The following is a 17,999-nucleotide window of genomic DNA, read 5'->3' as shown; positions in this document are numbered from 1 at the left end:
TACAGCTAATGGATGGATCAGTACTCTGTGCTCCTGCCATCCTTATAGCTTAACCGAAATTAAAATCACCGTAATCCTTCACTAATCATTTTCTTCCATTCACTCTAATTCGGCTATAATTTTTAAATACATTCATATTTCTTAGCTAGCTCTGCTACAGATTTAGGCACATAAATGTTGCTGGAGAATATTACGTCTTCGTAGCGAAATGGTGCATCTAAATACCTGTATAAGTAGTCAAACATTCGTTTCCTTTCTACTCACATAACGTGGACATATCCATTATTATATTGTCTTGAAATCCTCCTTCTCCTCATCAGCAATCTACGCAAAGAGGAGAGAGAGGACTTTTACTTTACATGATACTTTACTTTCAATCCTTGAATTGATTTGCTGAACTTTCAACTTAACTGCAGTTAATTGGATTCATTTTTTTTTGTTTTTGTCTTCCAAAAAGAGACTTTTTTGGGGGGGACTTAATAAAGTACTAAAGCATTAATGTATACATTGTATACAATAAGTAAATATGAAGAGTATGATGAGCTGGAGCGGGAAGAGTAGGAGGAGAGAAGCTACCCAGCGGTAGCACTCTCTATAGGAGAGAAGAGAATGTGAGGAGGAGAATACGAGGTGGAGAGAAAAGAGATAGAAGAATAATGATTTAGATCTTCAGACTGCAAGGAAGTCGCGGGACCACTGGCGATTCAGTCGGCTAGGAGTATTAGGGATGTCAGAGGAAGCGAGAGACAGTACAAGAGGATTAGAGCTAGTGGAGAGACTAGTATAGAATTTTTGATATTTAGTCTTGGCAAGTTGGTCTATTGAAGGGAATGTTGAGGTCGTTGTAAAGAGTGAGGTTAGTCACCGTAGAAAGGAGCGTCAACTATCTGTCGGCAGTAGTTTTGACTGTAATGTTTTGTACAGTCCGTATGTTTGTAGGTTTGGCTGAACCCCACATAGGATTGAGTGTTGTACATTAGGCGTTTGAGTTCAATGGTTACTTTGGAGCATCGTCCAAGTAGTCTGTAAAGAAGTTTCGCACGTTTTGTCATTGCTTGTCTTTAAGTCAAGTGTCTGGGGTTCCGCGTGAGTGATACAACTTCTAGATTTTGAAATAAAAACAAAATATTTTTTTATTATTTTAATTTCAGAATATAATTAAAATGACAATAAAACATAATACAGATTATATAAAAGTTTTCTTTGTATTTTAGAATGAAGTTAGAATAAAATTGACAACAAAATTTTTCCGAGAGTGGAAATTTTAAATTACTTAGATTTGGTTTCCATTTACAGATCTTTCGGTAAATTTATTTTCATTGTTCTAAATAATATCCAAATATTTAATCTAGTAATATTGTTACCTAGGTTTTGTCTTTCTTCAGAAGTCTGATAGAGAGAGAGATAGAAGAAGAAACAGAATCCCATGACAGTACCAGCTCGCACTTGGGGATAGCGGATGTTGAAATTATTTCTAGCGAAACATTGGAAAGCATAAAATGTTATTATAATGAAGCTCGAAGCTCTAAAAGTAGAAAATATTGGCTCGTTTTTTGGTTGAGGGTGAGAGGATTTTCTTTTTGGTTGTGGTAGGGGGAAAAACCGAATTCCTTTTTCCAGAAAATAGTATCGATAATTTGGCAAGTGAACAGAAATCGAATGAATTCTAGGGAAATCTTATTTATTAAATATATAAGAAATATATATATTAAAACTGTCCGGTAGGACAGTTGTATAAGGGTTGACCATCAAAAAAAACTGCACGAAAAAACGTAACGCTGAAAAACACCCAACTTTGACAATTTTTTTCTCTTTTTCTATAAAAGATAAAATTCCCAAATTTTCTTTATAATATAGGGAAAATCCTCCTTTATGACTGTATTTTTTTTTTTTTGGCAACAACATAGATTTAATACATATATGTATTAACACCTGAAGATATTGAGACCGCTCTTTCATTCATTTGACTACCCCCCCTAAACATGACGATGTATTGTGGAGGGGGAAGAGTTTTCAGAGTTGAAATTTTGAAATAGTAAAAAAAAAAGAAACACGAATAAATGGTTAAAATAAAGAAATATTCCTGAATAAATGTTAAATGTGCTCAAATTAACATGGTTGACAACATAGTTCTAATTGTGACAATTGTTCCTGCGGGGGATATTGTGGTTGTTTACTGAATACACTATACTTCAACTCATCTCCGTCCAATCCTACATTCGGCTCCCCTATTGGAGGAAACCCTTCATCACTAAGTAGATCCATTTCTTTCCCAATTGCTGGTATTGCTCTTAACGGGTCACAGACCAAACCCACAATAGCATTGGCGAGTTGCTCATAAGGAATAAGTCCTCTTTTGCTTCTTCTGGCACCTTCAGTGATTAGTCCATCATTAAGATTCTCAATATTCGTTAGACTAATCAGTAAATCATCAAGGAAACTCCATTCATCTTTGATAGATCTTTTTCTGTTGGCCGTAATAAAAAATTTAGGACTATTCTTATCGTCTTGTCCGGCCGTAAGTGGCGTGACTGGAAACTGTTCATGATTTTTCTTCAATCTATCCAGATCGGCTGTATGATTACTTTCCAATCCGTCTGCATAATTATTGAGCCAATCATTATCTAGAACCTCAGCAGTGGATGTATTGCATTTTGAATTGCACTTTGAGTCCATACATTTGCCAATGCATTTCTGATTCTATAAAATAAGAATTATTATAATTAAACATAGAGAGTGATTGATAGGCCAAAAATTTATTATTTTTGAGGAAAGAAGGGCAATAATCAATTGATTGTCCACTTTATTGGTCCAAATCATTAACGAGAACTTTATTCTTTTACCTTGTTTTGATTTATTCTCATATTAATCTCATGTAAACATCTATCTAACCCTCACGCTTATCCTGAAACATGCCTACTAAAGGAATGGAATAAAACGATTGACATATTTATAAAAATAAAAGTGTTTTTTCCTAAATTTGAGTAATGCTGCACGAGAATCGTGACAAATCTCGGTCTCGTTACCAAGATCGAGACAAGATTTTTGGGACAGAGATCGAGGCATTATATATTAATCTTGTCGAGATTTTATCGAGAAATCTCGGTCTCGTCTCGGTTTTTCAAATATTAATTTTTAGCTACAAAATTATAAAATTGTGTTCTTTATTAATAAATAATCATTACGAGTATTGAATTAATTATTAAAAGATACGATTTTATTATATATGTTCAATATTACTACATCTATTTGACTTCGAATTACATAATTGTTTATATAATAAATTTCACTATCATTAATCTAACACTTTAAACATTGATATTGTTTGAATTATATTTTAGAATGCAGGAAGTTTGTTGGGAGGTGTATTTTTTTATTTCCGGAATCGACTTGTTGCAGCAGGCAGATATGTTATTTCCTGACAGAAACTACAGAGCCTAGCCATCTGCCAGGTGCCCGTGCTGTGCATGTGTTTTCTGAGCCTGCAGTGGGCCAGTTTAATAGGCTTACAATTATCCTTATAGCCCCACGCGGGCCTTGACGGATTTAATTCTACAGTCAGCCTTGGCGAATAGCCTCGTCTGTCTTTGCCCTGAGACTCCTGAGACTCTTGACATCTAGTCTGCACACATAGTTTATTGGCCGCAGTCTTAATACTGTCTTGGAGACCCTCAAAACAGGGCTCCGGGCCAACGAAGTGTCCCGCACAGCATTCCCGGGCCAATAAATCTGCCGCTTCGTTTCCCCTATCTCCTGAATGACTAGGTACCCAAACCAGAAAGATCTTATTTTGGTCCCTAATTTCCTTCAGGGCACCCAGACAGTCCCTGAACCAGCCTTGAATTGGCCCTGGTAAGAACTAATAGCTCGTAGAGCTGCCTGGCTGTCCGAGAAAATTACGACCTTAGGAATTAGTTATTCCTCGTCCGACAATCTCGGCAGCACAGAACCTAATTGGAGCTAGCTCAGCCTGAAAAACCGAAGCCTATTTTTCCTAGGCTAACCGAAAAACCTACATTTCGGCTCCCACCCCTTCCTTATTCCCAGGTGTTAAAAAACAGAATCGTTGATGACCCGAAATAGTAAAATAATTAGTAATGATAAAACTAGAGTTCAAAAAAAAATAACTCAATAATATTGTTTACAGTTACTGTTACTAATACTATATTTAATTTAAACAATCAAATAATACTTACGCCATTAGGTTCTGCTGCAGAACTTGCAGACAGCCCAAGTATAATTCCTACAAAGATCAGCATCCCTGAAATTGATCTAACCGAATCAAATCTTCAAATAGTTAATGACCAGTATAAATAGGAAATATCAACTATTATTACTTCTTTGTTTCATTGTTTAAATTGTTACATTTTAAACAAAAAAACAATTATTTACATTGTCTTTTTTATTAAATAGAATTATATTAGGACTGTCCATAAAAAATTATTATTAATTGTCTATTATTTCATTTATTACATTGAAATATCAAGTGAATGGATGATTTTTGATGGAACAATTATTGTTTTTTATATTATAGATGTTTTAAATTTTTTAATTTTTAACAGAAAGAAATTTTGGAGAATGGGAATCAGAATTTAAAAAAAAAAAATTAATAATAATTACCATAAACATATAATCTATGCTCCACGATCAATTTTTTTTTTTTTTCTGATTGATGACATCACAGAACCTCTGGAATTTTACTGGCAAACTCCTGGGAGCTTCTCCCATTGTTTAGAGAAGCGATGACGTTTATTTAAGCATCTATAAAAGTGGGATTCCTATCAAATGAACGCAGCGCCCCTCCCAATATTTATAGTTTAGAATTGTTGCAAAAATTTTGTTTCTTTGGGTTACTAGTTATTACTATAGGTCTTTACGTCACGACTTGTGGCTTGTAATTTTTAAAGTAATGCATTCTTGATGCACTTTTTGCCATGTAAAAGCATGACATCTTCTTTTCTTGTCGGCTGTTCGGCCATTAGCGATCAATTGCAACTTGCCTTTTAAACCTTCATTAACAATCCTACTCACTGCAACTAGTTTTTATCACTTTTAGCACTTTTTTTATCTTCTCTGATTACTCTTATGTGATTCACATTTATAAACGGGTACTCCATATTCATTAAGTTCCATATTTATTTTCTTATGCCGTTTCTACTCATTTAAAAGTATCATCTTCCGCTTCCTTTGCGAAGCAGGCATTAAGGGAAAACAAAATCTTGACCACCTCTTTTTCCACAATCTCATGCTACTGATATATTCCCTTTTACCTTACATTCTATTGATTATCATCTCTGCTGAAAAGTTTCTTTAATTAGGTATCCCTAGCTTGCATCAGCTTATATTATGGAAAACGATTGAAACAGTTTGTCTGAAACAGAGCAGAATTTTTGGGCTCTGACAAAACCTTTTTCTATGGGAATCAATCGAATCCCAAAGTCCTTTGCATAATAAATAAATTGAATATAACTCCAGCCGTATCGTTCTTCATGATCTGTCAAGTCTTCCAATGTCAATGATGTAATCCACCTTCCGATTCCTAAATCTCTAACTAACTAAAGCTAGCACGTCTAGCTTTCGCCCAGATAACCCCCTAGGTTGATTAGGATGATGTTGGCTGTGCGATCTCCTTTACTTAAAGGAAAAATAGCGAATTGGGTTCCAGTTCGTCTAGATTTCTGCTAGTTTCATCCCTGTTATCTAGTTTTATGAACAACGTTAAAGTATACATAAAAGGTGGCCCTCTTTTGCAAAGTGTAAGTTAAAATACAATGGAAAAATACCGAATTGGGTTCCAGTTCGTCTAGATTTCTACTTGTTTCGTCACTGTTATCTAGTTCTAAGGCCATTGTTAAAGTATACATAATGGGTGGCCCTATTTTGCGAAGTGTAACTTTAAATAGAATGGAAAAATGCCGAATTGGGTACTAGTTCGACTAGATTGCTGCTTGTTTCGTCACTGTTATCTAGTTTTATGAACAACGTTAAAGTATACATAAAAGGTGGCCCTCTTTTGGCAAAGTGTAAGTTAAAATACAACGGAAAAATACCGAATTGGGTTCTAGTTCGACTAGATTTCTGCTAGTTTCGTCACTGTTATCTAGTTTTAAGAACAACGTTAAAGTATACATTAAGGGTGGCCACGTTAGGCGGTTATAGGCTAGACCCGCAAAGCTAAGATGTATTGTTGGTTTAGCGGGTTCGATTCCCCCGGTCTAGGCCTTGGATTTTATTTAATGGTTAATATAAGAAATTTACAGTAAAGTATGTTTACTAGTCGCCTCCGTCCACGACACCTAAGTTGGTAGTTGGACGTAAAGCCCGCCTAAAAGAATAGGCAATTACTTTACTTTTACTTTACTTTACTTTTACTGCACTCCCTGAATACCATCAATACAGCTTCTTTAAACACGTTTCAGCAATTAAATATTTCAGCAGATGAAATATGGTGTTACAATCTCCTGTAATAGTCTGAGTTAAGAATAAAGTTAAAGAGTGATCAGAAGTAAATGTTTAAAGTGCAATTTGTAACCTTTGACTTCCTTATTTTAAGACAGCGTACCTTAAAAAATTGACTACTGGTGCCATCTAAAAGAGTTTTCAATGAATTAAACCACCTTGATAAACTAACAACACTGTTGTGTGCTCGTGAACACGTTCTCTTGCAAAACAAACGTAATTTCTCGTACGAAGATAAAATTGAATCCTGGAAAATGATATAGGCATGGTAATTTTTATAAGAAAAGTGCCAGCACCTTGGTCTGATAATGATCCCCATAAGGGTCTAATGAGTTTTCTTCAAAAATTTTCGATTACTTTTTTATTTTTCCAGTATCCAGGAGGAAGATTGAGGCTGTTTGGAGAATAATTTATGCTTCAAAATGTTATCAATTTTTAGAAAATTTATCTGTCTTTCTAACCGTGTCATAAGAATCGAATTCGGACTAAAACTTTCTGAGTAATAACATTTATATTGCATAAAGTAATGTTTTTTAGAGAAAAAATATTAAGTGACGTCACTCAAGAACAGTGGGAAATATGAAGTTGGCCAATACGTCACTGAACTCCACTTTAGATGTACTACACACAGTAGGCCTATGGACAATACTTACTAGTTCCCCTGTATACAGTGGTAAGACCATACTGCAGTATAAGACCCCTTCTTTCTTTTTTACCCCTAAGTTACCGTCAAGTTCTCGATAATATAACGATTCCACTTCCTGTAAATTTTCATTTTCGAAATATTTCCTTTACACTTACACGCACACACACACACACACACACACAAACCTCTTTTCCTGTTTCTTGAAATATTCTTGCAACACTTCTTTTGATTTAATATTTTTCTTACTTATTAGTTTATGGCAAAGAATATTTCTAAGTTGGGTTTTCTATGAACCCATAGAAATGCCAGCTTGCCATGTTTACTCTCCGGCGGATCTCCTGTCCACCTATCCTCTTCAACAGCACTCCTCTTCCTTGTACAGATCTGGTGCTAGCTACCTTGGGCTCTACATAGACAAACGACTCACGTGGAACCCACACACTAGACTTAAAAGACAAGCAATGACAAAACGTGTGAAACTGCTTTACAGACTTCTTGGACGACGCTCTAAATTGCCCCTTGAACGTTTAATATACAGTACTATCCTCAAACCTATGATGCTTTACGGACTAGAGTTATCTAGGTTCAGCCAAACCTACAAAACATACGGACAGTACAAACATTTCACTCAAAACTTCTGCCGACAAATAGCTGACGCTCCTTTCTATGGTGGACTAACCTCACTCTTCACGCCGACCTCAACATTCCCTTCATAGACCAACACGCCAAGACTAAATACCAAAAATACCATACTACGCTCTTGACTAGCTCAAATCCTCTTGCACAGTCCTCTCGCTTCCTCTGACATCCTTAATACTCCTCGCCGACTGAATCGCCAGTGGCCCGTGAGGTCTTAAGGCCTAAACGCCATTACTCTCTTATCTCTCCTCTCTCCTACTCATATTCTCCTCCCCACATTCCCATATCTCCTACAGAGAATGCTACCGCTGGGTAGCTTCTCTCCTCCTGCTCTCCTCCCGCACCAGTTCATCTCATTCACCTCCTATTTACCTATTGTATATTTTTATACAGATTGTATATTTACAAAATAAATAAATAAATAAAAAATAAATTAAAATAAAATAAAGTTGGGTTTTCTAATTCTTTAAAACATATTAGATATCAAAGTCGTGATTTATTTCCAATTATAGTTGCTTAGCAACTTTGATTTTGATCATGAATTCTTTAAATTTAGCTAAAGAAGTATTTCAATTATTTTTCTTCCCACTCCGATCCGATACAAGCCAGTCAGAACAGTCAAATCCATTTAAATCTTCTTGAAACCTGGTTCCGAAATTGGAAAATAAAAATTAATGAACAAAAATCAGTGCATATTACTTTTACATTACGAAAATCTGCGAGTCCACCAGTTCTACTGAACGGTGTAACGATTCCTCCAGCTAACGTAGTACGATACTTATTAGGACTGCACATTGACAAGAGACTCACCTGGAACCCACATACTCGACTGAAACGACAAGACGTGAACAGACGCTACAAGCTACTTACTAGACTACTTGACCGCAGATCCAAACTCGACTTGAATCACAAACTGACAATTTACAAAACACTGTTGAGACCCATATGGACATACGGAGCTGAAGTGTGGAGTTCAACCAAACTTTCTAACTCCAAACGCCTGCAGACACTACAGCCAAAAATCCTAAGGAAAATCTTACTAATTACTTATTATTTAATAAATATTGAAGGTATTTAAAATTCAACATTCAAGATATTTTTCACAAAAACTATTTGTTACACAATGTAAAAATACTTTAAAATAAAATGTTTAAAATCATAAAATAAATTTTACAAACACAGTCAACCTAATAGATAGTTTTTATTTTAATAAAACTGAAAATTACTTTTATGATGGGGGGGTCGATGGAGATTTCGAAAAATTATATAGGGGTTGGGGAGGTCCATGATCAAAAAAAAAGTTTGGCGACCCTTGACCCCATTGATTTAGAAATACTGACCCCTGACATTTAAATTTAGAAATAATAAGAGACAAATAAATGATTAAAATAATAATAATAATAATACAAAAAATCAGAGAGTTCAGTTGGTCCTAAATTAACATTGAGCACAGCAAAACTTCTTCATAGGTAGATCACTTTCCATTTCGGGATAAGCTGGTTGATTGCTGAATACACCTAAACTTTTCAAGACATTTGATGGTATGTTTGCCACTTTATCGGCCATTTTTTTGCCCATTCTTTGGCCCACAGTTCTCCCAGTATAAGCACCAATTTTATTAAACATTCTACCAGTTAAACCGCCTTGTGGCATTCGTTTTCTAGCTGCTAGTCTACCAACGTTTTCACCAATATAACCACCCACTTTTCTTCCAAGATTACTTAAAGCAGTGTCCCTTTTGACTTTTCTATTTTCTGCTTCAGGCAGATGCTTCTTCAAAGCTTCCAATATGTGGACTATGGCTTTCAATTTATTTTCATTAAAACTTCCATTATTAGCTTTAAATTTGTCATTATCAGAAGAATTTGTTGATAACGTGTCTAGAATATCGACAAGATTGCTTAAACCAGCACTGATTCGGTTTTTAATAGTGCCAATGATTTTTTTCATAATATAACGATTTCTTTGGCGATCTATTGACTCATTATAATGCTGAGAGTTCATCAATGTACCATTAGCTTCTACTTTTACAAATTTCTTGGGAAATTTATCATTCTTTGATAATTTCTTATAAATGTCCATTTTTTCTGCATAAAGATTTCTTTGATTGGTTGAATGGTTTTGTACCAATCCGGTCGCATTGCTGCTATTCTTGTGCTCATCTAAGAAGGTTTTCTTTAAATTCTCAGTATTAGATGTAGTACATGTTGAGATGCACTTTTCATATTGTTCCTTATCACTGCAATTCTGGTGATGTTCTTGTGTAGGTGCACACGTTGTTGAATGTACACATTTCTCGATGCATTTTTGATTCTGCAAAATAAGGATGATAATAATAATAAGGAAATCATAGAGAATTTGAGTAAAAATTCATCGTGTACGTTCTTAATGATTAGTTGTTCTCCATTTTTAAATGATTTAAAAAGAAATAATGATAGCACTCGAATCGTCAGCGAATATGGCGATGATAGTTGATCAGGGTATCGGCTCAGTTCAATGAACCCAAAGGTAGAGAGAGAATTGATGGGGAAAAGCCTAGCTTAACTTCTTATACTTCTTATTAGGGCGGCCTTGAAGGCCTACACCACCGCGACCCCAATGGATCTATTGTGGCTCCTAACCATTCTAGAGCCTACACCCTCCAGACCCATCCGTTTTATCAGACTCCTGAATTCTGGAGAGCGTCTCCTGGGTGTAGCTTTTCAGGCCTTGGTTTTTTCCTCCCCGGAGAAGTAACACCCTTAGCCACACGAGCCACTCACACTGACATAAGCTAGCAGTGGCCTGATTAATAGGCCTAAAATTATCCTTATAGTCCCACGGCCCTGACGGATTTAATTCTACAGTCAGCCTTGGCGAAAAGCCCGTTACGAAACATCCTTAGCCACACGAGTCCCTCACACTTACTGCTTGTTAAATTTTCTAAATTAATTGACCAGTTGTATTTATGTGATATATTATGTATCCATTCTTTGAACTAATAAATTTTGTTTGCTAATTATTTCTTTTACCATCATCAATGTCAGTCTGTCAGGTGGTAGTTCGAGTACTCTAATAATACAATTAATGTGCAGCTTCAAAAGTTAGCGAACTACTAAGTACGACTAAAAGCTGGAGCACCTAAAGCAAAATTTGGTGTGAACCACTCACGCGATTCAGTCTATCTACCTCTCACGAACTGTTGCCTTAAGATTAAGATTCTAACAGGGCAGCCCTTAGGCCTACGCCACTGCGATCCCTTTGGATCTATTGTGGCTCCCCAACTTTAGAGCTCCGCCCTCCAGACCTGTCCGTTTAATCAGACTCTTAATGCTGGAGAGCTACTCTTGGGTAAAGTAAACTCTCACAGGCCTTGGTTTTTCCTCCCCGAGCAGTAACATCCTTAGCAGCCACAAGAGTTCTTCACACTAACACAACAAATGCAGTGCCGTTTCCTCCTTTTCCTGAGAGAACCCTACAAAGGCTAGCCATCTGCCAGGCCCACGCAATGCATGTGTTTTCTGAGCCTGCAGTGGCCTGGTTAATAGGCCTACAATTATCCTGATAATAACCAATACGGCCTTGATGGATCTTCACTGTAAGTCACTGTTCTTCATGAATAAGAATCACTTAACCTAGAGCTTCTGAGCGGACTGTGTGTGAGAGAGAGGGCGTGAGAGAGAGGGTGTGAGAGAGAGGGCGTGAGAGAGAGGAGGAAATGATTAGCTGGTCTTGCTAAAAACATTTCGTCATGGATGTTAAGACTAGAGTTGAACCCATTACAAAAAAACTCCTGGTAGATACTGCGCCACCCTTTAACCACCTAATGAGGGGATGCTTTATTTAATAGACCTTACAAGGGGATGGTACAATAAGCCGCTCTGGCTACAGTGCCGTGGTTGAACAAGACCAGAGAATGATTGGTGCTACTGACGCCGAAGCCTGAATTCAGACCACAGCTGCCTGGGTTCACACCTAACAGGGTTCTGTAGCTGGATGTACCCCAGCTTGGTTCAGCCCGGATCGAGGGGATAACGATTTAAGGACGCTGAAGATCTGACAGTTGTCGATGCACCAAAAAAAAAAATTAGAAATAAATAAATAAATAAAATAATACAATAAAAAAATAACTCAACAATATTTTTTACAGTCAGTGTTACCAATATTTATTTTCTAAAATTAAAATAATACTTACGCCATTAGGTTCTGCTGCAGAACTTGCAGACACCCCAAGTATAAGTGCTACAAAGATCAGCATCCCTGAAATTGATCTAACCGAATCAAATCTTCAAATAGTTAATGACCAGTATAAATAGAAAATATCAACTATTATTACTTCTTTGTTTCATTGTTTAAATTGTTACATTTTAAACAAAAAAACAATTATTTACATGGTCTTTTTTATTAAATAGAATTATATTAGGACTGTCCATAAAAAATTATTATTAATTGTCTATTATTTCATTTATTACATTGAAATATCAAGTGAATGGACGATTTTTGATGGAACAATTATTGTTTTTTATATTATAGATGTTTTAAATTTTTTAATTTAAAACAAAGAAATTTATAAAATAGTGGAGGATTTTTGCATTAGAATTACAAGGATTAATTTTTAGAAACTTCATAAAATAAATAAAGTAAAAGTAAAATTCAAAATTTAAAAAACCTAAATTCAACCAAATGTGCAAGAAAACTATTGCTACCGTTTCCATCTTCATATTTAGCTGAATGTGGATTTAGTGCTGTAAATGATTTACTAGTAAAAAAAAGAAATCGGCTGGATATAACTCAACGTGGAGACTTGAGACTGCAGCTAACCAAATTGGAACCTTATATAAAATCTCTGTGCAGCAAGCATCAAGCGCAAGGATCTCACTAAATTAAAATAATAAATTAATATAGAAAAATCTGTATTAAAATTATTTGGAATTTGAATTTCAGTTCTCCATTATATGTTTTGAAATTTTATTTACTGTGTTTTGTTAACAATTTCAGAGTCATTTCTTCCTAGAACCTATCATTTATGTTTCTTAAGTGAACGAATCAATTTTTTAATGTTAAAAATTATGCATGTTACATAGGGGGGCATGAAAATTTTATAAAGGTTAAGGTGGGGCATGACACAAAAAAGGTTGGGAAACACTGCACTAAACCAACAGTACATCTTAGTATTGCGGGTCTAGCCTATAACCGTCTAACACACTTTACTATAAATTTCTTTAATTAACCATTAAATAAAATCCAATGCCTTGAGACCGGGGAATCGAACCCACTAAACCAACAATACATCTTAGCTTTGCGGGTCTAGCCTATAACCGCCTGACATACTTTACTGTAAATTTCTTTTATTAACCATTAAATAAAATCCAAGGCCTTGAGACCGGGGAATCGAACCCACTAAACCAACAATACATCTTAGCTTTGCGGGTCTAGCCTATAACCGCCTGACATACTTTACTATAAATTTCTCATATTAACCATTAAATAAAATCCAATGCCTAGAGACCGGGGAATCGAACCTACTAAACCAACAATACATCTTAGCTTTGCGAGTGTCGCCTCTCTAACCGCTCGGCTACCGTGGCGCCTATAAAATAAATAATAATTCTGGTGTTAGAGCCTTATCCTATCTTTAAAAACCTACTCACTAGGCAAAAAAAAAAAAATATTCTAAGAACCTTCGGCATATTTCAACCCCATTTTTTCTAAAAAACTTTTCTAAATAATAGCAACAAAGTTACTTTGTAATTGTACTGAAGGCTCCAGTAGCTTTTCACATTATTTACAGAAGCGGTCAAGTTATATATTCAGGGCATCTACAAAATGTCTTAAGAGGTTAAAATGCCCGCCTTAGAACTCCATCAATAAACGTGGCAAATGTTTGTGAAACTTGTTATTACTGTTTTTTGCTGCTGTCCTAATAGGTTTTTAATTTGAGTCGCATCCTGATCCTGGGAGCTATTTTAAAGTAGTGTTCTCCTGATGCTCCGCTTTTCCTAGTCTTTTCCTATTCAGGCAATCGGCCACCTTTTCCCAACAGCACCTTATACCCATCTCACTGTTACTAGATTTAGCTTATGACCTTCTGTTGAATAGAAATTCACATTTAGATCCTATAATAATGGGTACGCTACCTATCCATTAAGTTCCAATCTTAAGTCTAAGCTGTCTTTATCAGGTATTAAGTTGTTGCAAAACTATGTGCACTTGCGTTTCTTTATCTTCGTACTTTCACCATGTCTTCTGGAAGTTTGTTTTATTAGTTATCCATTTTTCATTCAACTGAAGCACATATTGAGTAAACGATCAAATCTACGAGTAGAAATCACCGTTTAATATCTAAAAATTCTATCTGCAAATCACTGTATAATGTCCCCAGTTCCTTTTTAAAGCAATCAATCTGCAAGCAAATCAATCAATCTAAGACTGATGTACGATTTGATACCAAATTATTCGGCAGTACCGGATAAACGAAGGAATGAATCAGGGAATTCCACTAATGTTATGGATTCATTCAACGGTTCAATCGCTTGCAATAATATCAGGTATTCTGAAAATGTATGAAAGGTTCCCAGCTGTTTCTTCATTAATGAAAAAAGCGAGCTACGTGAAGATTACTTAAATTTGATAAAAATATTAGGTACCCAATATTGTCATTTTGATTGATGATTTCATCAAAATGGGACTGCAGTTTACAACGTTATTTCTTTCTGTTTTGATTAACATACTAGACAGTTAACCAAGACTTGAGTCATGGGTCATGCAGCCATGAGTTTATTGTACCTACTCCTTGAGAGTCTGCTAGGAGTAACTTAGAACTTTCTATCAAGATCTAAATTAAGATTACGAAGGCTACCTTCTCAGCCTCACTTTGAACAAAAACCAACAAACGAAAAAAATGGAGTTGGTGTAAAAATAAAATCCAAAGACGCTGTGTCACGTATGTAGATTATACAGGAAGTGTTTTTTTTAAAAAATGCACATAAAAGAACTAAAAAAACTATTGTGGTTCCCAAATTTATTGGGGGGGGGGGGGTCTGTAAAAACTGTTATGTGTGTGTGAGGTAATGATGAGCTCGAGTTTGCCTCTGTGGGTTTTGGGTAAAACCAAAATAGTTGCACACATCTATTTATCGTACTTCTGGCACAAGAGCGAGTGAGTTTTTGAGGAGTTAACAGTTTGTGTAGTAAGAAGCTTGTGAAAACCTGTATAGTTGCCTAGATCGTGTGAAGAAATGGCTATTATACTTCCGGCAGTGACGGAACTAGGGTTCCTTTTCCTTTTACTAGCGTTATCAAGCGATTTAAGAACCACATTTTCACTTATCAATGGATCCAATTTAACTGAGATGACATTGCTCAGAGGTAGCAGCAATGTGCGGTTAGAGGCGAGACCTGCATAGCTAATATACATTGTGTGTACTGGGTTTGATTCCCGGTCTTTAGGCCTTGAATTTTATTTAATGGTTAATATGAGAAATTTACCAGTAAACTATGTTTGCTATTCGCCTCCGTCCACGATACCCAATTTGGTAGTTGGACGTTAAGCTCCGCCTGAAAAAATAGGCGATTACTTTACTTTACTTTACATAGCTCAGAGAGCTATAAATTGAACGCTGGCCGGCACCGTGTTGTAGTCCACAGCGATTCAAAAAGCGTCTATTTATTTATAGACGCAATTCAATTTAGACCAGTAACCTTAGCCTTCGTTGATCGCTGCGCATTCTACCGATCTTCAAATGAATTCTTACTTTTGTCCACCCTCTCCTGAAGAATAGGCAATAGATATTTTGCAATTAAAAAGAAGTTTACTCAGAAAGCAGGCAGCGGAAACATACTAAGTTGTTTGTACAAAGGAAGTGTATACACATAGACGTACGAGTATACGTATACACTAAATCTTCTAAAGATAAAGAATTATGTTGTGGTTTAAAAAAATCTACAATTGTAAGTGTAACTTAATAATTATTTGTACAATGGAAACCATTTTTAACAGATTCAATTTCGGTAACTGGAAACGACTGCCAATTTGCTCAGACTCAAAACAAAATAATGTGGAATCTGGAATTAACCACTAAAACTAAGATATCTTACAAAATAATCTTCCCTGATCTATTAGACTTGGTTTTTCAAAATTTCTATTGTATCATATTTGAAACTAAGCAAATTAACCTTTGATTTTATAAATTGTTCTTGTTTAAAATATTTCCTAACATTTTCTCAAATATTTCAGAGTGATCAGAAGTAAATGTTTAAAGTGCAATTTGTAACCTTTTGACTTCCTTATTTTAAGACAGCCTACTTTAAAAAAATTGACTACTGGTGCCATCTAAAAGAGTTTTCAATGATTTAAACAACTTGATAACTAACACTGTTGAGTGCTCGTGAACTCGTTTTCTTGCAAAACAAACGTAATTTCTCGTAAGAAGATAAAAGGAATCCTGGAAAATGATATACCGCTAGAAAGACCACATTAGACAAGGAAACTTTTATAAGAAAAGTGCCAGCACCTAGGTCTGATAATGTTCACACATAAGGGCCTAATGAGTTTTCTTCAAAAATTTTGATTACTTTTTTATTTTTCCAGTATCCAGGAGGAACATTGTGGCTCTTTGGAGAATAACGTGCTTCAAAATGGTGTCAATTTTTTAGAAAATTCGTCTGTCTTTCTAACCGTATCATCAGAATCGAATTCGGACAAAAACTTTCTGAGTAATAACATTTTTATTGCAAAAAAAAAAGTAATGATTTTAGAGAAAAAATTTAAAGTGACATCACTCAAGAACAGTGGAGAATATGAAGTTGGCCAATACGTCATTGAACTCCACTTTAGATGTACTACACACAGTAGGCCTATGGACAATACTTACTGGTTCACCCTGTATACAGTGGTAAGACCATACTGCAGTATAAAACCCCTTCTTCCTTTTTTTTTTTTACCCCTAAGTTACCGTCAAGTTCTCGATAATATAACGATTCCACTTCCTGTAAATTTTCATTTTCGAAATATTTCCTTTACACTTACACACACACACACACACACACAAACCTCTTTTCCTGTTTCTTGAAATATTCTTGCAACACTTCTTTTGATTTAATATTTTTCTTACTTATTAGTTTATGGCAAAGAATATTTCTAAGTTGGGTTTTCTATGAACCCATAGAAATGCCAGCATGCCATGTTTACTCTCCGGCGGATCTCCTGTCCACCTATCCTCTTCAGCAGCACTCCTATTCCTTGTACAGATCTGGTGCTAGCTATCTTGGGCTCTACATAGACAAACGACTCACATGGAACACACACAATAGACTTAAAAGACGTGCGAAACTTCTTTACAGACTACTTGGACGACGCTCTAAATTGCCCTTAGAACTCACAACGTTTAACATGCAACACTATTCTCAAACCTATGTGCACTAGAGCTGTGGGGTTCAGCCAAACCTACAAACATACGGACAGTACAAACATTTCAGTCAAATATATTGCCGACAGATAGCTGACGCTCCTTTCTACGGTGGACTAACCTCACTCTTCCTCAACGCCTCAACATTCCCTTTATAGACCAACACGCCAAGACTAAATATCTAAAAATTCCAAACTACGCTCTCGACTAGCTCTAATCCTCTTGCACAGTCCTCTCGCTTCCTCTGACATCCTTAATACTCCTCGCCGACTGAATCGCCAGTGGCCCGTGAGGTCTGAAGGCCTAAACGCCATTACTCTCCTATCTCTCCTCTCTCCTACTCGTATTCTCCTCCACACATTCTCCTCTCTCCTATAGAGAGTGCCACCGCTGGGTAGCTTCTCTCCTCCTGCTCTCCTCCCGCACAAGTTCATCTCATTCACCTCCCATTTACCTATTGTATATATTTATACAGATTGTATATTTACAAAATAAATAAATAAATAAAAAATAAATTAAAATAAAATAAAGTTGGGTTTTCTAATTCTTTAAAACATATTAGATATCAATGTCGTGATTTATTTCCAATTCTAGTTGCTTAGCAACTTTGATTTTGATCATGAATTCTTTAAATTTAGCTAAAGAAGTATTTCAATTATTTTTCTTCCCACTCCGATCCGATACAAGCCAGTCAAAACAGTCAAATCCATTTAAATCTTCTCGAAACCTGGTTCCGAAATTGGAAAATAAAAATTAATGAACAAAAATCAGTGCATATTACTTTTACATTACGAAAATCTGCGAGTCCACCAGTTCTACTGAACGGTGTAACGATTCCTCCAGCTAACGTAGTGCGATACTTATTAGGA

At 35.8% G+C, this 17,999-nt stretch overlaps 2 protein-coding genes across 2 annotated transcripts; both read right to left on the bottom strand.

The window, feature by feature from the left end:
- Positions 1 to 1,546: 1,546 nt before the first annotated feature.
- Positions 1,547 to 4,347, bottom strand: LOC141457954 (uncharacterized). Its single transcript, XM_074135361.1, has 2 exons — positions 4,197 to 4,347; positions 1,547 to 2,700 (listed from the first exon to the last, which is right to left on the bottom strand). Exons 1-2 carry the CDS (start codon positions 4,257 to 4,259, stop codon positions 2,110 to 2,112), a joined length of 654 nt encoding a protein of 217 aa, XP_073991462.1. The 5' UTR covers positions 4,260 to 4,347; the 3' UTR covers positions 1,547 to 2,109.
- A 3,770-nt stretch (positions 4,348 to 8,117) lies between these two features.
- Positions 8,118 to 12,074, bottom strand: LOC141457950 (uncharacterized). Its single transcript, XM_074135356.1, has 2 exons — positions 11,919 to 12,074; positions 8,118 to 10,057 (listed from the first exon to the last, which is right to left on the bottom strand). The coding sequence occupies exons 1-2, from the start codon at positions 11,979 to 11,981 to the stop codon at positions 9,182 to 9,184; spliced, it is 939 nt and encodes a 312-aa protein (XP_073991457.1). The 5' UTR covers positions 11,982 to 12,074; the 3' UTR covers positions 8,118 to 9,181.
- Between the last annotated feature and the right edge of the window lie 5,925 nt (positions 12,075 to 17,999).

The sequence above is a fragment of the Rhodnius prolixus genome, unplaced genomic scaffold, assembly GCF_049639745.1.
Source record: "Rhodnius prolixus isolate KJV_2025 unplaced genomic scaffold, Rpr scaffold_5, whole genome shotgun sequence".
Taxonomy (NCBI): Eukaryota; Metazoa; Arthropoda; class Insecta; order Hemiptera; family Reduviidae; genus Rhodnius; species Rhodnius prolixus.
The sequence above is the reverse complement of the archived record's forward strand: the minus strand, read 5'-3'. Positions and strand labels throughout refer to the sequence as shown.

Excerpts from the sequence above, each read along its gene's own strand:
- LOC141457954 (XM_074135361.1), bottom strand. The coding sequence starts at position 4,259 with ATGCTGATCTTTGTAGGAATTATACTTGGGCTGTCTGCAAGTTCTGCA. Across the intron at positions 2,701-4,196 it reads CTGCAGCAGAACCTAATGGC|AATCAGAAATGCATTGGCAA; the intron begins GTAAGTATTATT and ends CTTATTTTATAG.
- LOC141457950 (XM_074135356.1), bottom strand. The coding sequence starts at position 11,981 with ATGCTGATCTTTGTAGCACTTATACTTGGGGTGTCTGCAAGTTCTGCA. Across the intron at positions 10,058-11,918 it reads CTGCAGCAGAACCTAATGGC|AATCAAAAATGCATCGAGAA; the intron begins GTAAGTATTATT and ends CTTATTTTGCAG.